The sequence below is a fragment of the Phyllostomus hastatus genome, unplaced genomic scaffold, assembly GCF_019186645.2.
Source record: "Phyllostomus hastatus isolate PE091 unplaced genomic scaffold, TTU_PhHast_1.1 phas_scaffold_93, whole genome shotgun sequence".
Lineage (NCBI taxonomy): Eukaryota > Metazoa > Chordata > Mammalia > Chiroptera > Phyllostomidae > Phyllostomus > Phyllostomus hastatus.
In genome coordinates this window covers 16,750,318-16,773,801 of record NW_025334042.1, presented here as the reverse complement: position 1 = coordinate 16,773,801, position 23,484 = coordinate 16,750,318, and the positions used below count along the sequence as shown (strand labels likewise).

At 41.9% G+C, this 23,484-nt stretch overlaps 1 protein-coding gene across 2 annotated transcripts; it reads right to left on the bottom strand.

The window, feature by feature from the left end:
* Nucleotides 1-1,169: 1,169 nt before the first annotated feature.
* PYM1 (PYM homolog 1, exon junction complex associated factor) lies at nucleotides 1,170-20,073 on the bottom strand. Of its 2 annotated transcripts, none has more exons than XM_045829358.1 (3): nucleotides 19,846-20,073; nucleotides 2,995-3,088; nucleotides 1,170-2,081 (listed from the first exon to the last, which is right to left on the bottom strand). In XM_045829358.1, the coding sequence occupies exons 1-3, from the start codon at nucleotides 20,054-20,056 to the stop codon at nucleotides 1,598-1,600; spliced, it is 789 nt and encodes a 262-aa protein (XP_045685314.1). In that variant the 5' UTR covers nucleotides 20,057-20,073; the 3' UTR covers nucleotides 1,170-1,597. The 2 variants fall into 2 exon arrangements, with proteins under 2 accessions (XP_045685314.1, XP_045685315.1); XM_045829359.1 differs by lacking the exon at nucleotides 19,846-20,073 and adding an exon at nucleotides 9,421-9,495.
* Between the last annotated feature and the right edge of the window lie 3,411 nt (nucleotides 20,074-23,484).

Sequence of the window (23,484 nt, the reverse complement as noted above, 5' to 3'; positions counted from 1 at the left end):
CAACTGCTCACTTGTGCTAGGCACAAATTATCCTTCCTCTTCTGTTTCTCCATGCGCTTTCTGGCCTCATTCATGTAGTCAAATATTTGAGAATTTACTATGTTGGGCACTGGGACGCAATGATGACACAGTCCCAGGGCTTGAGACACACATGATTTAATGAGGCAGAGGGCTAACAAAGAAACATGCATAACATAATGCGATACACACCACTACAAAGGTAAGTGCAGAGTGATAAGGAAGCAAGTTAAGAGAGGCACCCAGCCCTGGCTGGTGTGGCCCAGTGGATTGAGCACCAGCCTGCAAACCAAAAGGCTGCTGGTTTGATTCCCAGTCAGGGCACATGCCTGGGTTATGGGCCAGGTTCCCAGTTGGGGGCCTCAGACAGGTAACCGGGAAATTCTCACACACCAATGTTTAATGTTTCTCTCCCTCCTTTTCTCCCTCCTCCCCTCTCTAAAAACAAATAAATGTTAAAAGAGAGAGGCACCTAAATTTGTGTTTGAGGGCAACATTAAAGCTGAGATCCAAAGGATAAGAAAGAGTTGACTAGTTGAGGAATGGCAAGAAATGAGGCCAGATTGGGTGGGACCTTTTGAGTCAGGCTAAAAACTTTGAATTCCTGAAATATGTTATTATAGCTGACTTCCCCCTCTGTTGGTTTCTGAACCAGCAGCTGACTAGAAAGAAAGGTTGTGACAGGTGAGGGTCTGGAAATCAGAGGATATGCAAAAATTAAGTGACAGCTCTTATTAGCTGTAAATTTGTTTCCCTGTATCAACAGTTTGCCCCACAATGCTACTTGGTGTGCCATCTGATAAGGTAAAATTTCAGATGAGCTGCCCCAGTGAAGCTGTGAGGGTTGATTATCTTAGAAAGAAACAGTAGGGGTGTCACAAAGGCCCCACTGCTATGCAACAGTGACTGACACGTGCAAATTAACATGTCAAATGAAATTTGTTCTAAGTTTCATTTTATTATAACACTAATTTCTCTTCACTTACGTCTGAACAAACATACAGAAATCAGTGTTACTAATTTGGTCATACACTCAAATAACTGTTAAAAATTAAAAGGAATTATTACTTCCAAAACCTCTCTTCCTGTGCCAAATTAAAGGAGATAAAACATCTGCTAGAAGTTGAAAAGAAAGAGGCAAAGCTCAACAATTTGTCTACTTGTTTATTCTGTTCTTTAAAAAAAAGAGGTCAGGGATGGAGGGGAAAATAACCCATAAACACTGTGAAAAGGAACCAAGACTCCAAGACTTGAGTGTATTCCCCTTGCCCTCAACCTCAGTTCTTCGAGATTCCCACCCACCCAATTTTCTTTTGAACAAGACACCCAAATCAGCAGCAAAGGAACACTGAGATTTTTGAACACTGGGAATAGGAGGGGGAAAAGTCCAAAAAATAGGAGTTTGGAAGAAAACAGAAGGAATGAGGGAGAGGCTAGGCTCTGGTGGGCAGAATTGGGCCACGAGAGGTGGAGGTAAGCCAGTTTGGGGAGGTACCCCTCCTGACTGCTGCCCGTATTCCCCAGGACCCAGAGAGCCCCATGGTTTGTTCTGCAGTCCATTCCCTATTCCCCAAAAGCATCACAGGCCTAGCTCCAAGTCTTCTAGCTCCTCCTCCAATGCCCTCCTCCTTGCTAGCTTCTCCAGCTGCTCTTTGCTGGGCTGGCTGATTTCCCCAGCCTGGATCCGTTGCTGCAACTCTTCCACCTGCCGAAGCTTCTTCTTTAGGTTCTTTATTTTCTTGGCCTTCTCAGTGATGGCAGCTGAGTCAGGCTGGTCAGAGGCAGCTGTAGGGACTGCGCGGGAGCCCTGTGAAGCACTAGGGAGTTGAGCTGTCTCTCCCAGAGACAATTTATCCAGAGTCCTGCTCAAGGCCTCTGCCTCCCCTTTCTCTTGCTGCTGCCGCCTCTTCTCCTTCCGCTTCAGGTTGCGTTTGGCTGCCTTGGAGAGGCCTGGTTCACCACCTTCAGGCCTTGATGGGGTGATAGGAGCAGTGGCCTCGGGGCTCAACCCTGGGGGCAGTTCTGGTTTACTCTTGAAAAATTTCACATACTTGTTCTCATATCTGCAGGGAATAGGAGATGCCAACAGTTAAACAATCATTTTGAGCCCTTTTCTTTTCCTTTGAAATTTTTTATTTATTGATTTGAGAGTGAGAGAGAGATAGAAACTGATTTGTTGTTCCATTTATTGATGCATTCATTGGTTGATTCCTTTATGTGCCCTGAGCAGGGATCGAACCGCAACCTTGTCTATCAGTAAGATGTTCTAAGCAACTGAGCTACCTGGCCAGGGCCTTGAGCCCTTTTCTCTTTTTCTAAAAATAAATAAATAAATAAATAAATAAAAAATTGTTGTTCAATTACAGTTGTCTCCATCTTCCCCTCATTATTCTCCCCTGCCCTACCCATCCCCCACCTTCCACTTTTTTTTTAAATAATTTATTTAATTTTTAGAGAAAGGGGAAGGGAGGGAGAGAAACATCAATGTGCGAGAGAAACATGGATTGGTTGACTCTCGAAGGCCCCCAACCTGGAACCTGGCCCGAAACTCAGGCATGTGCTCTGACTAGGAATCGAACTAGGGACCCTTAACTTTGCAGGAGGATGCCCAACCCACTGAGCCACAACAGCCAGGGAGAGCCCTTTTCTTAACATTCTAAATCTCTTTACCCTTTTTGCCTTTCTGCTTCCTTCCTCTCCCTTGGTCCCTCCCTAACTTTCCTCTGTTTTGCAGGTTGTAGGAGGGTCCCTAGGTCTCAAAGCTCTAAATCTCTGAATGCTATTTGGAGGTCCTGATGAACAGAGGCTGTAGGAACAGGACTAGTCAACCCCTCCTCTTCTTTCTCAGACAGTTGTCCCCTCCTTCCATTCCTGGGGTTTAGGGACATCAGGAGATTCATCCCTGACCTCATAGGCATATGTGTTCTTTCTGTGAGGACCCCATTAAACACCCCTTCCTCATGCCTAACCACGCACACGGGGACCTCCTCCTGGGGCACATAGCCTTCTTTCACCCTCCGCTGCTTGCGCCAGGTCCCGTCAGGTCGCTGTGTTGAGGCGATGTACTTGCCTGAAATGAGAGAATTCAGTTGAGAATTACTCTAATTTTCAAATAGTTCCCATTGAAAGAATACATGAATGCGCACAGCTTTCCTCAGCACCCATCTGGCCACTAAAAGGAAGCATTAAGGTATCCTTTTCTCATGGCAACCCTCAGTCCTGCCGTGGTCACTGTTACTTAGTGGGTGCCTATACACTGTATAACACACCATCCCTGACCTCAGTGAGTTTCTATTTTTATAATCTAGTTGGTGAGACAAGAAAGGCACAGAGGAAGAGTTTTAAAAAAAAACAAGACCATAGCATGGGAACATCAAAACACAGTGAATGATTAAGAGGCTAAAAAGGAGCAAAACCAAGGGGAAATGACTACAGAGATGTTATAAGAAGGGAAAATGCTAAGATGAATCATGAAAAACAGGTCAACTTTTAGGAATCCATACTATAGATATAAAAGCATCAGTGCACAAGGACATATGTAAAGAATGTTTATTCCTGCATTATTTAACAAAAAGATGAAAGCAACCTGAATGGCCATCAATATATGGATGAATGAATAGATATGGCTCATCTACATGATGGAACACCATGCTGTTATGGAAAAGAATTTTAGATGAGCCCTGACTGGTGTGGCTCGGTGGGTTGGGGGTATCGTTACACAAAGCAAAAGGTAGCCAGTTCAATTTCTGGTCAACATATGCCTGAGTTACAGGCCAGGTCCCCAGTTGGGGACTTGCGAGAGGCAACCGATCAGTTTCTCTTTCACGTGGCTGTTTCTCTCCCTCTCTTTGTCCTTCCCTTTCCCTAAAAATAAATTAATAAAATTAAAAAAAAAAAGAATTTTAGCCCTGGCTGGTGTGGCTCATTGGATTGAGTGCCAGCCTGCGAACCAAAGGGTCGCTGGTTCAATTCCCAGTCCAGGCACATGCCTGGGTTGCAGGCTAGGTCCCCAGTAGGGGGCACATGAGAGGCAACCACACATTAATGTTTCTCTCTTTTTCTCCCTCCCTTCTCCTCTCTCAAAAATAAATAAAATCTTAAAAAAAGAAAAAATAATTTTAGATGTAAATGAACTGACCTGAATGGTGTTCATGATACACTAAGTGAAAAGTTGCAGAAAAATGGGTAGTGACCTTCAAATATCTTTTATTTCAGGATTCTCCCTTACTTTTATATTATACATTTAACTATGTAATATAAAGAATCATGTGTTAATATCACAGAAAAGTCTTTATTGGAAGCTATCAAGCTCACAGTGGCAGATACGTTTTCCAAAATTCTAATGTTCACCTGAAGGCCTGAACCTTGTCATTGGCAATATTCAGTTGTTTTCCTTCAAATAACAGGACCATTTCCTTGATTTTCAGGAAAATGCCTATTATTTATGACTATGTACCCAGGTCTGAATTACCAGTTTGTCAGTGGTTCTTTCGAGTTAAAGATGGTGGCCCTGACTGGTGTGGCTCCAGGTTGGGTGTCATGGCACAAAACAAAGGGTCGCCAGCCTGATTTCCAGTCAGAGCACATGCCTGGGTTGTAGGCATGGGCGCCAGAGGTGACCCACCATTGTTTCTCTCCTCCTCTCTCCCTCCCTTCACCCTTCTCTCTAAAAATAAATTTAAAAATCTTAAAAAAAAAAAAGTAACAGTGGCCCTGGCAGTGGCTCAGTTGGTTGGAGCATCTTCCCATACCCCAACAGGTTGCAGGTTCAGTCTCTGGTCAAAGTGGTGTCTGAGGCAATTGACTGATGTTTCTCTTTCTCACTCTCCCTTCGTCTTTCTCTCTCTCTAAAATAAATGAACATATCCTCAGGTGAAGCTTAAAAAAAAAGTTGTTTATGAAAAGGAAGCTTATTTAGCTTTCGACTGGGACAGTTGCGCCAGCACTTCTCCTTGAGACATAGTCTTCAGTATGTAGCGGAAAGTTCCATGTTTACTTCCCAGCTAGTCCACAGAGAACACTGAAAAGATGTACAACTTTCAGTTATAAGATGAAGGAAATGAAAAGAAAAACAAGCAAGGTAAGTTCCAGAGATCCAAGGCACAGCACGGTGGCTACAGTTAACAAAACTGTGTATACTTGAAATCTGCTGAGTGTAGCTTTAATGCTCCCATTGTAACAGAAGTAACCCTATGAAGGATGTTGTTAACTTACTGTGGTAAATGTTTCACAATATACAAAAATATCAAATTATCACATGGTATACCTTAAACGTTATATGTCAATTGTATCTCAATAAAACTAGGAAAAATAAACAAAAATGTGCATTCAAGAGTCAGTGTTTAACCAAAATAACATTTATTGCATCACCAATGATATTAGGTGAAAAACTGATATTTACTATGAGTATGTGGCAGTGAAGAATGTACTGATGAGTGTAGCTGGTCCACTACCTTCAGTAGTGCTAAGGGTCCGCAGTTTACCCACCTCTGCTTTTGCATATCAGTGAAAATGTCAACACGGCAAATATGCAAATAACATCTTAGTGTATAATGAAAATAGTTATGCTTGCAGAACACCCAAGTGTCCTGGACATTCTGAGAACCCTAATGCAGAGTATGTTCCCATTTTTTTTTTAATCCTTTTGCAGGGTGGTTTATTGCCTTTGCAGGGTGGGACAGAGGAACATCAATGTAAGAGAGGAGCACTTATTGGCTGCCTCCCACACTCACTCGAACCAGGGAGGAACTTGCAACCCAGGTATGTGCTTTGGGTGGGGGATCAAACCCGCAAGCTTTTGGTGCACAGGCCGTCGCTCAAACCAACTAAGCAACCCAGCCAGGGCTATGCTCCCATTCTTTTCTTTTTTAAAACATATTTTATTTATTTTTAGACAGAGGTGAAGGGAGGGAGAAAGAGAGGGAGAGAAACAACATGTGGTTGCCTCACGCACCCACTACCGGGTTTTGGCACACAACCTAGCCATGTGCCTTAGACTGGGAATCCAACCAGCAACCCCTTGATTCTCGGACCAGCATCAATCACTGAGCCACACCAACCAGGGCTATGCCCCCATTCTTGTTGGGTCAAGGTGCAGCATTTAAAAGTCCAATCTGTGTTAGGGGAAAGAGACAGGTGTGGAAGATACCAAACCTTTAATGCTAGTTACCTTAAGAGACATAACCTGGAAGAAGAGGTGGCAGAAACCATTCACACACACACACACACACACACACACACACACACCCCCCAGGGCATGGCAAAAGTAGGCTTAGTTGGGAGTACTCGAAACACAGAGTTAATAAAGTTATTGTAATAATCATAACCTGCATGTCTTGTTCCATATGAACAACTGTAAACATACGTTTGCCCATATATATGTATGTATGTATCCTGTATTACTCATTACAAACAGAGCAATGTATGTATTGCTCTGTTTTTTAAGATTCTATTTTTTTAGAGAGAGGGGAGGGAGGCAGGAGAGGGAGAGAAACACTGATGTGTGAGAGATACATCGATCAGTTACATGCCCCCAACTGGGGATCTGGCCCACAACCCAGGCACACGTCCCAACCGGAACTGAACCAGCAACGTTTCAGTTTGCAGGCCGTCACTCAATCCACTGAGCCACACCAGCCAGGGCTCTGTTTTTTTAAGTATATGGGCCCCACATATGTATTATACATTGTTACATGATTTGGTTTTCATGTTCAAGATACAAATATCATTAATAAATTAAAACTAAAAAAATGTGTTAAAGAAAATACATAAGATTTGACAGCTAGAGGGGATGGGAAAAAGAACAACATGAGCAAAGAAAGGCATGGATATGGGAACGGCAGAGGGTATTTACAGGACAGAAAGCAGAGGGGTGGAGGGGAGTCAGGCAGTTCACATTAGGAACTAATAGGAAGACGGGTGGGAAATAAAAAATGGGGCCAGATATTAGCCTTAAAAACAAGGTAAAAGAATTCAGAGTTTTATCTTGTGAATGCATGAGAATGAAGATATTGTTTGCTTAGCTGTGACAGTTTAGCAAAGGCAGAAACTGAGGAATGAAAAAGACTGAGAGGCCTCAGGGAGGGAGGGCTGAGACTGGGTGGGGCTTCGAAGAAAGAATCAAAAATTGAGAAAAGGGAAAGAAGAATGGATTCTAAACAGAAGCTCATTCTAAACAAAATTTCAGACACAGGAATGTAGATGGAATGTTCAGATGTTAAATAAACCAGTTTGGCTGGGTCAGAGGGCGGGTGTAAAGTAATTGAAGGGAGAATGTTTATTTCTGAAAGTGCCAATTAAGGGATTTAGTATCTGGCCACACAGTATGCATTCACTAAGTATCTGTCAAATAAATTCATCTTTTTTTCCAAAGCAGTGCTTTAGGACAATTAATCTGGCACGATGAGACAGTGAACAGGAAAGGGAACATATCAGAGCCCTGGCCAAGTGACTCAGTTGGTTGGAGCATCATCTCATATGCCAAAAGCTTGTGGGTTCAATTCCTGGTCAGGGCACATACCTAGGTTGCAGGTTTGATCCCCTCCCTCACATCGATGTTTCTCTTTCTCCTTTCCTCTCTATCTAAAAATCAATAAACATACCCTCAGGTGAAGATTTAAAAAAGAGAGAGAAAAAACTTTGGAGACTGGGGAAATCAGGAAAAAAATTGCAATAATTCTGGCATGAAGGACAGAAATGGCAGAAACAGTGAAAATGGAAGAAAGAGATTGATCCCAGGTATGTTATCAAAGAATCAACAATACTTGGTAATTCAGTGATTGGGGGAAGGATAAAGGTTAGCAGGTTAAAGTCAAAAATAATGCAAAAGACTTTTAGTTATCACGATCTTGAGAATTTAGCATAAATAGTTCCAACAGAAAAAACAAAAACAAAAAATGGGAGACAATCATATAAAAATGGCATTATCCATAAATAGCTAAAAATTAAAACAAACTTCACGTCCAGTCATACAGGAATGATTTACAATACACCCATTAAAAATAAAAATTTTAAATCATGTGACATAATACAAAACATACTTATACATATATACACCATGGTTTTAATTGTCACGCATACTTGTAAGTTTATTTATTTTAGCAAGACACATATTTGTAAGTTTAGGAAAAAATGTGCAATATGAAAATTTGTTAGGGTAATTACACTTTTTTAAAAAATTCCCATTATTGTTGTTATATTGTAGGTTTTCAAAATATCTTATCTCACGTTTTAAACCTAAACACCTTGGAGAATAGGTACACAAAGGAGAGTGAAAATACTTTTAACCAGGTGAGTTATAAGGACTTTCAGGGGGACACAGCATCTGTGGTGATCTTTGGAAGGTGAGCAGGACTTAGGTAGGAGGTGGCTTGGGGCTTGTCTATGAGGAAAGGAGAAAGGGAAGTATTTCAGGCGTTTGGGACAACATAAGCAAAGGGACAAATTGGACTAGCCACATTCCTACTTAAAATTTTTTCCTGGATTCCTGTTGTTCTCAGAGTATGTACATGGAAAATGGAACCACATACAAAAGGACTTCTGACCCAGTCTCTAGCCTTGTAGCACCCAGTTACTCATACTTTCTGCTCCAGCCACTGAAATATTCACAAATCCACCTGGAGGCATGTCTATTCTTTATGCCTTTTTGCTTTTGCTTTGGCCTGGAACAGACTTTCCTTGAATCACATGTTAGTTCATTCCTATTGGTCTTTAAAGGTCAAGTTCCAGTATAAACTACTCAGTGAATTCTTCCCTGATGTGCCCGCCCCAAGACAGGTTAAAAGCTGCCCTTTGTGCACCAGTGCCTCTGTTTTGGCCTTTATCATTCTCTACATGTTTAACATAATTGTTTGCTTGCTTGAGAGCAGAAACTTTGTCTTGTCTTTGATCTTTGAAGCAAAGGGTTTGGTCCACAAAAGACTGCAATCAATTCAAATTAATGAATAAATAAGTTTATGTATCATTTTAGGGAACAGTAAGAATCCCGTATATTTTTGGCAAAAAGCATATGTAATGGGAAAAGAGACTAGAGGTAAATTAGAAGATGAAAGGTATCCAGTCTTCTCTTGACTTTGGACTTGAGCTTCCAATTGTGGGAGAACACTGAAGGCCAACGGGGAGTACAGATCATCTTAAAGCCAGGCTCTAAGATTAACCTGAAACTATGTAACATAAACTAAAGGTAGAAAAAAAAACCCAGAATAGCCACAATGCAAGAAGACTTGATTTAGATGTTCTGCATGAACGCTGAAAGAAAAATGAAGGAAAAGTTCATCATGAGGAACAAGTCAACAAGACCTGAAGACGGCCAAGGTTTGAAAGGGAGAGGAAATAATCGCAACGGTGCTACTGTGGATTTAATTTGGTGATTTTCACATGTATTCTTATTTTTTCACAACATACCTGTGGGAGGTAGGGCATGTGGTAATAACATTTATTCACGCATGGATTTTAAATGTTTATTGAGCACTTACACCGTAACAGGACCTAGGGATACAACAATGAATAAAGCAGGCAAGGGTCTAGCTTCCTAGCAGCATACATTCTAGTGAGAAAGAAAGGTAGTAAGAACACAAATGAACTAATTACAATATCACTTTTGAATGTGAAAACTTGGAGAATAAAAACTACTTATACAAAAAAAGTCCTGAGAAGAAAATTTTGTAAAAATAACTGATTCTATTCTAGACAGGCAGTGTATACATAGAATTAAGGAAAAAAGGACAGTGATAAGAAACATATATTTAAGTAAATTGCCCAGAGATTACAGTGGAAGCCTTAAGGCTAGTAAAGATATAATTCAAGGAAAGAAAGGGTAGCCCTGGCTGGTATGGCTCAGTGGATTGAGCACCAACCTGCAAATCAAAACATCACAGGTTCAATTCCTGGTCAGGGCATATGCCTGGTGGTGGGCAAGGTCCCTGTTAGGGGCAAGTGAGAGGCAAAACCAATACATATATTTCTCACACATTGATGTTTTCTCTCCCTCTTTCTCCCTCCCTTCCCACCTCTCTAAAAAAAGTAAATATAATATTTTTTCAAAAAGGCAGAAGCTTTTTGAATGGTCACCCTAACTGAAAGCCCTCAGAGATACAAATAACCTACTGTCACAAAATAACACTTATATTATCCAGATTCCACTCTCTGGCCTTGACAGTATCCAAAGGTAAAGTCAAACAGAAGGAAGAGGTTTGGCGATTCTTACCCCTAAAAATAAAATCCAAGGGCAAATTATCAAGATTTTCCAGAAACTACAGATTAGAGACTGTTAGTATAACAATTTTGTAAGATTTGTTATTTCCCCATATCTGCTGTTTTTAATCCTCAATCTGCTTCCTAAATCTAAAAGGGCTCTGTGTTCAGGGACAGCAAGAAGATGAAGAGACAACACAACAAGGCTTGGGGAGAACGCCTAAGGGTTAGGTAGAAGAGACTATTAAAGGTTTGCTGAACCTGCCCTGGCTGGTGTGCCTCAGTGGATTGAGCTCTGGCCTGCAAACCCAGGGGTCATTTGGTTTGATTCCCAGTCAGGGCACATGCCTAGGGGTTGGGGGCCAGGTCCCTACTGGGGGGCATGCAGGAAGCAACCACACACTGATGTTTCTCTCCCTCTCTTTCTCTCTCCCTTCCCCTCTCTAAAAATAAATAAAATCTAAAAAAAAAAAAAAAAGAAAAAAAAGGTTTGCTGAATCCCTGGGACCTGCTTCAAGAAAGAAAGGAGATCTGGGTCACAGATCTGAGCTTGAGGATGATGGCAGGGCCTACAACTGTGAGACCCAGATGTAATTTCTAATACAGAAAATATAAAAAGATCCAATTTGGAGGGATGACCAGGAAAAATGGTCATGATCATTTTCCTGAAGGAAGAAATGGTGTCAGCAATAACAGAAAATGACTCTAGGAAACAAGTGCTATGCTATGCCATGGAGACCAAGAGTTTTAAGTAAGGGCAGGTGATTAATAGTCTTAAGTACTGCAGAGAGATTAGGGAAAAGACTTTGTCAATTTGGAAATCTCTAGATATGTCCAAGAATATTGCTTCAGAAAAGTAGAGAAGCTGGACTACAAATTAATTAAACACAACAAATTGCTGAAAGCCCCCTAAAGAAAAGCACTACACAAAGTGCTACAGGAAGCAAGTAAAATGTTCCCACTTTCAAGAAATTTACAGTTTAAGTCAGGGGGGTAGATAAGTTAGGCAAACAAGTAAGACAAAAATATAAAAATCTTAAGTATCCTAAGAGACAATGATACATACTGATAAGAGATTTCAAGAGAATAAATTATCACACCCTGCTTAATGAGGGAAAGTGACATAAAATCATAAAAATCTGTCTTGGCTGGTGTGGCTTAGTGGACTGAGTGCCAGCCTGCAAACCGAAAGGTCACAGGTGTGATTCCCAGTCGGGGCACATGCCAGGGTTGCAGGCCAGGTCCCCAGCTGGGGATGTGTGAGAGGCAACTGATCAATGTTTCTCTCCCTCTCTTGCTCCCTCCCTCCCTTCTCTCTAAAAATAAATAAACAAAATCCAAAAAATTAAATTAGAATTTAAGAAATTATACATATATAAGATTTATTTTACTTTTAAAGAGGGGAAGGGAGGGAGAAAGAGAGGGAGACAAACATCAATGTGTAGCTGCTTCTCGCACACCCCTCTACTGGGGACCTGGCCCACAACCCAGGCATGTGCCCTGACTGGGAATGGAACTGGTGACCCTTTGGTTCTCAGGCAGGCACTCAATCCACTGAGCCACACCAGCCAGAGCTATGAAAGAATTTTTAAAGATGACAATAAATACCAATGCAGTCAAAGAAGTGGTGAAGCCTGTATAATCATATACTGTTGGTGAACAAACAAACCAACAAACCTTTAGAAAGCAATTTGGCTAACATAAGAGAATATAAGATAGTCCTATCATTTTTCAGCATTTCGCAAAGCTTTTGTTATAGTAAACACTACTTCCATAAGACAGTAACAAAGGCTACCTAAAAAAAATGTTAAATAAGTTTGGGAGATTCGGGGTTAAGTACACAAAAAAAGACTTTGTTTTTATCAGCAAGTCTTAAGTGAGTTAATATGTTCTTATTCATGTGAACATCCAAGGCCAAATATGGTTTACAGTATTTCCCAAATGTATTTGACTCCAGAACCTTATTTTTATTTTGCTTATTTACTTTGTGGCACATCTCACAGGACTAGTATGTGTTCTGAGAGTCACATTTTGGGAAATACAGTCATTTGCTATGACCCCGATGATGTTAAATATAGACAAGCTAAATGTGTGCATAGAAAGAAAAACTAAAAGGAAATGTAATTGTAGTCATCTTTGGGCTCTGGAATTACCAAGCACGTGAGTGACTTATATTTTACACTACTTTTGAAAATATTTTCCAAGTTTTCTACAATTAATGAGATTTAATTTTATAATTAGTAAAAAAAAATAAATGTTTGGCCCTGACTGGTGTGGCTCAGTGGATTGAGTGTGCTGGCTTGTGAACCAAAGAGTCACTGGTTTAATTCCCAGTCAGGGCACATGCCTGGGTTGTGGGCCAGATCCCCAGTAGGGGGGCACGTTAAAAGGAACCACACATTGATGTTTCTCTCCCTTTCTCTTTCCCTTCCCTTCTCTCTAAAAATAAACAAATAAAATCTTTAAAGTAAAATCAAATAAATAAATGTTTTTACCCCCAACCCAGTAATTCTACTTCTGGGATATCTAGCTTAAGAAAATAACCCTAAATGCAAGCAAAAATTTATGCACAAAAATATCCATAGAGTTCTTATAATAAAAATACTGGAAACAATCTAAAAGTCTAATGACAAAAGAAAGGCAAGAGAGGATATGTGTCCAAACAATGAAACATTCTGCTAGTATTATAAAAGATGTTTACAAAGAGTTTCTAATAGCAAGAAAAATATTAGTCATAAGGTTAAATAAAAAGGCAAGATATAAAAATGTGTCTGCCATTTGACTCAAAAGTGTTTTTAAAATGCACGGGAAAAAAAACAATCAGAAGGATACATGACAAATTTAACAGTGGATTTTGGGTGAATGAATTTAGGTGGTCACAGCAAATATTTTCAGGATAAAGAACACTAGAATTTTATCCGGTACTTAGAATGACCCAAGTACTATGTTTGACACTTCGCATACATAATTTCTTCTAACCCTTATAATAAATAATATTAGATAACAGTAATAATTACAGAACCATTTGTTGGGTACTTTCTATGTGCCAGGCATATACATTATTTCATTTAAATTTTAATTCTCACAGTAATCCTATGTTTAGGCTGGGTGGAGATAAGAAAGGGAGAAAAAGTGAGAACTGCAATTGCATAAACAATAACAAACATAATCCTATAATGTAATGGAAAAGATACAATAAAATATATATTTTTTAATCCTATCTTTAGGAATTATTCCCATTTCACTGCGAAGAAACCTAAGGCTTAGATTCCCACAGCTTAAAATTCTCAAGGCCATATAGCTAACAAGTAGTGAAAATGGGATAGGGCAATGGCAGTGAGGCCGGAAGAATATTATGACAACTGGTATGGGTGTGGGACAAGGAGCAGGAGAGGAGTAAATGACTCAAAACAATATTCAAATAGCAGTAAATGCTAATTTTGGTTTCCTATATCATCCTCCAATGAAAGGAACAAGGTTTCCTTGGAGAAGTGTCTGACTCTACTACTGGAGTAAAAATTAAAAAGATAACCCTGGAGTCTATTCTAGTGCCAGGAAGTAAGGAATAGCTAAAACAACAAAAACAGACACACTGATGGGGTATGCCAAAGGTACATGGGGCCAACTAAAAGAGCTCCCAACGTCCAAAGAGGGAACTTTTGAGCAATACAATAAATAAAACAGTATTGTATTATAACCCAAGGTCCATACTGATATAAATATTAAAAGACCGAATAAATACATGGAAGAGGAGACAAATCTCACATGCAGAAGAATTCTAAATAATGCATGTAAATTATCCATCCTTAAGGAAGGGAGCAAAACTTTCCACACTTCAAATGTGGGCATTGATCTCAGACAAAAAAAACCTGAAGGAGTTCATCATCACCAAACCAGTTATTACAAGAAATGTTAAAGGGACAAAAAGAGGAAAAAAGTAAGGGGAGGCGGGAGGGGGTAGGTGGAACAAGGAAGGAGGACAAGAAAAAAACATGAATAAGAAAATATCATAATGAAAAAAATTCTCACTGACAAAAGCAAACACAGTAAAAGCAGTGGATCAACCAACACTAAACCTAGTACAAAGGTTAAAAGGTGTAAGTAGGAAGATTATGCATAATTACAGCAATAAATTAAAGGATAGCTACAAACACACATTCACACAAAAGAAGTAAAAAATAACAACAAAAATATAAACATGGAGGGGGTGAGTAAAAACAGTGATTTCAGTACCTTTCAAACTTAAGCAACCAACCTAAAACAGAGTGCTATAAACATAGCTTAGTACATATGCAGCACATCATAACCACAAACCAAAATCTACAAGAGATACACAAGAAACAAAGAGAAAGGAATCTAAACACAATACTACAGAAAGTCATCAACATACGAGAGAGCTAGAGAACCACAAAAACAATCAGAAAACAATCAATAAAATGGCAATAACTATGTACTTACCAATAATTACTTTAGCCCTGGCTGGTGTGGCTCAGTGCATGGAGTGCCGGCCTGTGAACCAAAAGATCACTGGTTCGATTCCCAGTTGAGGCACATGCCTGGGTTGTGGGCCAGGTCCCCAGTTGGGGGTGTGCCAAGAGGCAACTGATCAATATATTTCTCACACATCAATGTTTCTTTCCCTATCTTCCTCCCTTCCCCTCTCTCTAAAAATGAATAAATAAAATCTTTAAAGTAACATATTTTTTAGATTTTATTTATTTATTTATAAGAGAGGGGAAGGGAGGGAGAAAGAGAGGAAAAGAAACATCAATGTGCAATCTGTTGCCTCTCACATGCCCCCAACTGGGGAACCTGGCCCACAACCCAGGCATGTGCCCTGGCTGGGAATCAAACTGGGGACCTTTGGGGTTTTAAGCCAGTGCTCAAACCACTGAGCCACACCAGCCAGGGCTCAATAATTACTTTAAATTTAAATGGATTAAATGCTCCAATCAAAAGAGGAATGGATAAAGAAGGCATGGTACACATATACAATGGAATATTATTCAACCATAAAAAAGAATGAAATCTTACCACTTGTGACAGCATGGATGGATCTAAAGGGTATTATGCTAAGTGAAATAAGCCAGACAAAGACAAATACCATATGATTTCAGTTATATGTGGAATCTGAAAAACAAAGTAAATAAACAAACAAAACAGAAACAAACTCATAGATATGGAGAAAAAACACAGTTTCCAGATGGGAAGGTTTGTGGGCTGAGTGAAAAAGGTGAAGGGATTAAGAAGTACAAATTGATAGTTTCACAATAGTCACAGGATTAAAAGTACAGTTTAGGGAATATAGTCAATAATACTGTAAAAACTATATATGGTGTCAGATGGGTACAAGAATTATTGGGGGATCACTTTGCAAGTTGCATATAAATGTCTAACCACTATACTCTACACCTGAAACTAATATAATATTGAGTGTTTACTGTAATTGAAAATTTTTCTTACAAAGGGAAAAAAAATAGGTCCTGACCAGGTAACTCAGTTGGTTACAGCATAGCCCTATATGCCAATGTTGCAGTTCGATCCTCAGTCGGGGCACATACAGGAATCAACCAATGAAGCCCTGGCCAGTGTGGCACATTTGGTTGGAGTGTCATCCTGTAAACCAAAAGGTTACAGGTTCGACCCGAGGTTAGGGCACATATAGGAGGCAACTCTTCCTCTCTCTCTAAAAGCAAATGAAAAAAAAAATGTCCTCAGGTGAGGATTTAAAAAAAAAAATCAATCAATGAATGCATAAATAAGTGGAACAAATCCGTGTTTCTCTCTCCCCCCTCCCCAAATTCCTCTATCTCCAATCAATAAATTTAAAATATTTTTTAAAGTTTGGGCTATGAATAGTGCCATTCTTCTAATGAATACAGTATGGAAAGAAGAGGGAAAAAGAGTAACTTTAACAGTGGAGAAACCTTACAAACAGTACCTTAGCCAGGTGACCATGGTCAATATCAATAGTGAAAAATCATAACACTATTTACCCTTGATATGACAAAAATGTCACTTTACCTCAATGGATGCCCCCCCCAAAAAAACACATAACCCCAGTCTAATCATGAGAAAAACATCAGACAAATTCCAATAGAGGGCATCCTACAAAATACCTGACCAGTACTCCTCAAAACTGTCAAGGTCATCAAAAACAAGGAAAGCGTGAGAAACTGTCACAGCCAATATAGGAGCTTAAGGAGACATGAAACTAATGTAATGTGGTGTCCTGGATAGGATCCTGGAACAGAAGAAAAATTAGGTAAAAAGTACAGAAATCTGAATAATGTATGGACTTTAATTAATACTAATGTATCAATATTGGCTCATTAACTGCAATAACAATACCCTACTAATGTGTGAATAACGGGAGAGTGTAAGGTATATGGGAATTGTCTTATCATCTTCTTAAATTTTCTTTAAATCTGAAAATGTTTTTAAAAATAAAATTTATTTAAAATTTTAAGAAGAAAGAGAGAAATAATGCAAAAAAAAAAAAAAGCTGATCTTGGGTTGGCTAGAATAATGGTGCCTTTAAAAGAAATAAGGAACAAAAACTGATACGGATTTTGGTCAGGTTGTACTTGAGGTGTTGTGACAGCATATCCATGAATGAAAGCTATTTACCAAACAATCAGAAAAGGGAATTGGCAACTTGGGAGAAACCAGTACTAGAAATAAAAATTGTAAAGAGTTAAGGATCAAATAAACAGAAAAGAAGTAGAAATAGTATGTATAGACCTGATAGTCAAGAAATCAAGCTGTGGAAAGAAACAGAAATGATGGGCCTTAATTTTTCAACGAAATGGAAAGTGAGGTCATCTGCCACAAAAGGAATAATTAAAAGGGAGCCACAGAGAGCTAGAAAAGGTGGGGGGAATAGCCATGATAGAATGCAAGCAAACCAAGAAAAAAGAATTGGAGCCCTGACCGCTGAGGTGGCTTAGCTGGTTGGGTGTCCTACAAACTGAAAGGTTGCCAGTAGCTTCCTAGTCAGGGCACTTGCCTGGGTTGTGGGTTTGGTCCTCCGCAGGGGTGTGTAGGAGAGGCAACCAACCAATGTTTCTCTTCCTTTCTGTCTCCCTCCCTTCCCCTCTCTCTAAAAATAAATAAATAAAATCTTAAAAAAAAAAAAGAATTGGAGAGAAGCTGTGATCTCAGCAGAAGTTAACATTAAGTTACATTATACTGCATCTGCTAGCTTCTGTGCTTTTTCTCTAGTCATATGTTGTGGCCTAGAAGCACAAGCCAAGAAAACAGTTGATGGGTATGACTCAAGATAATGTAAGTGCTTGCTTAGTATAGAAGATCAAAACAAATGAAGAAAGCAATGGTGATAGTGGCTGGTTACAGAGGTCTAGCAAGGGCAGCATCAAAACAGTCATGAAGGTAATGACAGATTCAATGAAATGGGAAAGGCCAAGAAGCAGCAAACCTAAGGAGGGCAAATGCTGATTCCGTGGATGGGAGACAGTGAAACACTGACTGGTAAGGAGGCTAAAATAAGTGAGGGGAGCACCTGAAGGGGAAGCTGTATCATAGGTGAGATCCAAGTTTTAGTGATTCTGATATGTAGCTAGTTTGAAAATACGACGGAAAGTCAATGGTCTCATGCTGAGTAACTGTAACATCAGAGTATCCCAAAGGTGCTGGAGATACCGAGAATGAGAACAAGAAGCAGAATGGAGAAAAAAGTGATGATGGCCCTGAAGATTTAGAGAAAAGGCTATAATTGTATGGCAATACCTTCCATGAGGTTTAGTGTGATAGTGGTAGATCAATGATCTGGAAGTAGGAAGAGAAAGCAAAAACACAGTGTGATTTCTTCCTCCCCTCCACATGGTCATAGAGAAAAGAAGATACCCCTTGATGGGAGGGGAAGATGAGATGTGATATCTGGATTTTCATTAAATCAGTTTAGGAAAACAGTTAAGAATAAAGAGAAGTGTAGTGGAAACTGAGTAATATTTTCGAAGCACACATTAAAAGAAGCTAGTTGAGCCCTGGCTAGTGTAGCTCAGCGCACTGAGCGTGGGCTGCAAACCAAAGGGTTGCTGGTTCGATTCCCAGTCAGGCACATGTCTGGGTTGCTGGCCAGGTCCGCCCAGTCGGGGCACATGAGAGGCAACCACACACTGATATTTCCCTATCTCTCTTTCTCCTTCCCTTTCCCTGTCTCTAAAAATAAATAAAATCTTTTTTTAAAAGGTAGTTTAAAAAGGACCTCCTGAGTGGAGAACAGATGTTGGACCACTTTGAAATGTGAGGGGAGAGGTAGCAGATACCTACGTTGTCATTAGATACCATAGGAGTAGTGGTTGGGATGTAAAGAACATAAAAAGCAGCAAAGCAAGAAGCGTAAATGGCACATTTTAACAGACCATATATACCAAAGCACAGGTTCAATACTTCTACAGAAGACTACACATACACAATAAGGGCCAAAGAAAAAACCCAAACAGTAACATCTTGCCTTATACAGCACTTCATAAATTGCTTTCACACATACTACCTTATTCACTTGTCAATGACTAGATATCATTATGCTACGATATTTTTTTTTCTAAAAATGAGGAAATTAGGAGGGAACAAAACCACAATGAAAAATCTTGATTTTCAGTTTTCAACACATAAAGCTCATATACACAGCAGACACTTCAGCATCTCAATCAGCAAGACTGGAAATTCTCTAGCCAGAAGGAATAGTAGGTTCTACCAACTTGTCAGTGGGCTTGAGAAGGCACTAGACACATTCCTGGTTTGCCTTCTTCCACATTAGATCTCTCAAATCCTAGCACTATAAACTGAGAAAGTAGAGAAGGGTTGGGCCATCAAGAAGAAAACTCAGGCTGAAAGTTATATTAAGATCCTCGTCCCTTTACACCTGTGGACCTGTGACCCGACAGTGAAGATGAGGAAGAGTGGAAGAAGCACTATGTAGCAATGAAGAGATCTTCTACAGATACAGCTTCGAGAAAAAGAATTAAAACGTGGCTGGGGTAGGGCAGAAAGTAGGTATAGGTAAAAGTGGGGGAGGGGAGGAAGGGGAGGGCAGGAATTGGAGAGAACTAAGAGTGTAGGAACCCCCAAAGCTGGAGAACCCAAAGAAGATACTGGAGCTTCAACTGCTAGAGAAAACATAAAAAGCCCGTGAGGGTCCTGGAGTAGGGCCAGCCAGCGTTAAGGACCCCAGGGTTTGGGTGACCGGAAGCAGAGACCCCTAAACTCGAGACCAGAAGGGGGCGCAGGTGACACCCCGAAGGAGAGAATGAATGGGGAAGGCGGTCCGGAGGGCGGGGCAAAGGAGGGGCCCCGGGATGGGCGGGGCACAAACCCCTTTCCAAGTCCGAACCCCTGCCCCGAGAGCCCGGGGAAAAGCGGCTCCGCGCCTCCCGCACTCACCGCCGGTCTCGTCAGTTACATAGGGAGTCGCCATCTTGAAAACGCAAACCACTTCCGGCGTGAGCGGGCTGGGGTCCCGCCCCCTCCCCACCGGAAGTGGAGTCCAGATCATAGCAAGCCACCATTTTCGTCTTAAAGGGAAAGCACACAATTTTGTGGAGAAAGGAAGAGAGTAGAAGCTGAAGACTTTAGTAAAATAAAAGCAGTGTGCTCTTTTGCTGCCACTGATACCATTATTGAGCGCCTGCTGCGTATACAGCAGTCCTCTGGGAGCCGAGAGAATTCTGAGGCACAGGCCTCTCCTTCCAGGCACTCCGTCCGCCCAGGACCTGCGAGGGAAAACGTGGCAAGGCCCACCTGCAACCCGGAAAGGGGACCTGATAAATAAGGAAAATATTCTGGCCCTGGTCTGCGCCCAAGTCCCAGGACGGCTTGGGGACATGGAGCCGGTCAGGCAAACTCCGGGAACGTACTGGGGCGCACTAGTGTTGTGGGGTGAATGGAAGACCCTCAATTCTCTCAGGAGGTGGGCAGTCGAAATCGCGTGCCAGTTGCCTTGGGCCACCCTGCTCCACTCGCAGGATAGAGACCGGCGAGAGAGGGCGGAGGGCACTGCCGGTCGGTGACCTGTCTCAGCAGCCTCAGGGTTGCAGGCGGCTTCCACGGCCGAGGCGGCGGCCGGCGGAGTAGGACGGGCAGCCCTGGCCTGACCCTACCCCCTGGGCGGCCCCGGAGATTCAGGTGGCGAAGTGCAGACGGCTTAGGTTTGTTCTGGCCTTGGACCCCGGGAGCCTCCTCCGGCTGAGCCCCAGGGTCAAAGGGCAGGGTGAAGGCTTCTGGGCGGACCCAGTTAGTATTGTAATTAACCTCTTCCAAGTCTCTGGGCGCTGCGGATTGAAAAAGGGGCAACTCGCCAATAATCCCGGCCCATACGGTCTCACCCTTTGCAGTCCTGCCCCGCCTTCTACCTTTTCTTTATAGGAACCCAAATGTTCTCCCTCCCCCGTACTTTTCAGCACCTCTTGTTCCTTCAGGGCTAAATCCTGCTAAACTCGTTTCCCCTGCGGCCAGGGAGGGGCCGGCTGCAGGTTCCTCTCCTCAGGTGTCACTTCTGCCCTCCCCCAATCCCGCGTTGTTTTTTCCTTTTACTTTCCTCCAAATACCCTACGTTGGTTTAGGTTAATTTCCAACAGTAGTGCTAGAACCAGGGAGAAGGCCAATATTGGCTTTTAATACCAGGTTGCGTGCCCCAGTTAAAAAACAAAAAACTGAGGTCCATGGCTGACTAGGAACACCCTAAGACTTTGAAATGAAGCTTCCGAAGTGTTGTGGGGTAACAGCTTGCCTTCCTGTGCTCCACCTCCCTGACTTTCAGCAGAGGCCCATTTCAGAAGCTCTCAAAAAGACTATAAAAACTCATGTATGTTAAATACACAGTTATTGCAATTGTTGTAACTGCCATTTTAAACCCCTGCTCCTTCATCAATTGTGCTTCAGCCCTGCCAGGTCTAGCATCCTATCCTTAGCCTAATGGTTACAGGAGAGGGTGTGGGTTGAAGCCCCTAAAAACTAAAGGGATGCATTGGTCTTGACTGTACTACCTGAGGAGTGCAAGCACTGATTCTAGTGGACTGCTCCATGGACCATTCTGCAAGAGGGAATCAATCCTAAAGTGGCGCCTGTTGACTACCCAACCCTAGGCCCCCACGATGCCCTCAGACACCCTGCTTCAGCTCTGGGGTTGACAGGAAATGAAACTTAGTTGTCTACCTAGCAGACCTGCCTTGGACCCAGCCCTGGGCCCCGGATGTGGCCCCCCACCCTGAGGAGGAAGAAAGGAAAGAAGAGGCTGTAGAGAACGAGGCTGTTGTTTTTTCCTTTCCCTTTGTTCGTTGCGGTTTCTTTCTTTGTGATTTTTTTGATGTGGTTGATTAAAGAAATGAGCACCTGGAACTATAGTCATTAGACACCTCCTCCTTAGATGTTACTTGGCCTCTCTTCCTCACACCCCCACCAATAACTGACTTAGGGGATGATGGGGCACAGATCCTAAAGAAGACACAAAGAAGCTTAGAGTATGACTGATTCCATCTTATTCCTTATTAGAGAGATCACCTCATGTCTTACTTTGAAGTATCAAATAACGTCTTAAAAGGGAACTCTTTAATTTCACGTCGGGACATATCTGAGAATGATGGAGAAACACAGATCATACATAGGTTGTATCATTGCAAGTGTTATTTGCAAGGAAAGCTGAGTGCTTTGAGGATTAGTATTGTTCCAGTATTTCTAGATGAGAGGTTCATGGGGCGGAAACTGATTGGAATAGGGGCTAGGGAACTTGTTCTTAACATATTGTATGTTTGTTTAGGATGGCTTAGACTTGGAAGGCCCTTTATGCACGCGTGCGCATGCACACACCAAAGCCACTCTTTGTTGTGGCCCCTAAGTGAGGCTATGTCTTTGGCTGTCTTGCAGAACTAAGTATAGGACCTGGAACAAAATAGGTCTGCTTATGACTAAGTACAGGACCTGGTGCAAAATAAGCCTTCAAAAAAATGTATGATTCCTTGTGACTAAGGAGGTCATATTTTAGGAAGGGGGGATGAAAGATGAGAAGTGGCAGGGCCCGTGTCTTTTTAAGATTGGAGGGGACTTAGGAGAAGAGAGACAAACCCTCTCCAACCCCTACCTCAGATCTTCAGTTCAGGTGCAACAACAGTACTCCCAAACCCCATTATGCAGCAGCTATATTTCTGATAAAAATGGAGGAGTCTCTTCCAACGAGCCTGTCTTGAAATGATCAAAAACTGCTTGGACTCTTCTGTTTCCACTAGAGGTCCTCATACATTCATGCCTCCTCTTCAGCCCCCACCAAAGTATGTATACATTATAAGTGTGTGTATATTCACCCCGTATTTGGCCATGTATAATGCACACTTTTTTGCCTAAATTTGTGAGGGAAAAATAAGGGTGCACATTATACATGGGAATTAGTACTAAAATGTGGGTGCACATTACAGTATGTGTGTACACACACACGATGTACATAGGACATGCACATGTACCCTTCCAGTCAGAGCTTTCTCTTCCCCCTTTCTTCCACCACCAGGTGTAAAAGGGAAGATTCCAGGAACTCAAGCCTTTGTTTTGGTGCGCTACTTCAGTGAAGGGCAGGAGGGGGTTTGGGTGGGGCAGGGCTAGGGAGCAGGATGCCAGGGTCCCCAGTTCCTACCAGTAAGTCCCTAGGCCTCTGTCTCTCTCCCTTGCTCTACCAGCTTTGCTACCATGCTGCCCCCAGAGTCTTAACAACTTCAGAACAGACTCCAGACAGGAGAAGCTGAAAGGATCTCTTTTCACCCCTCCTTTTGACTGAGGCCTTCTATACCATCCGCCAAGGCTAGCAGGTAAAGTGGGAGGGTTAGAGCATGAAGAACAGGTAGGTGGACACAGACCAGAGTGCTCTTTGTACCTCCACCCCAGAATCAAGGGGATAATCTGAGTTTTGAGAGAAGGAGGTGTCCTTAAACTTGGGAAAACAAGTGTGAAATGTCTGGGGTCTTGGTTTTACCAAGGTGAGGAACCTGGAGGCAAAGGTGGGTAGGTTCGCTCAAGTACTGTCAAAGGTGTGGAGCCCATAGTGCTTGTGGGGTGAGTGTTTGGGTCTCAGGGTGTGGAGTCTGGAACTCCAGCCTTGCTGCTGTGGGATGGCCTGAGTATGAATTTAGCCAAGAGTGGATGGAAAGAAGTTGGGAAGGAAAGTTTCTGGATAGCATCAATTAGGAGAGGGTGAGACTGGCTGGGTGGGCAGCTGCCAAGCTGTACCATAGGCGGCCCCGCTCCCCGTCTTGGTCTCCCAGGGTTGGAATG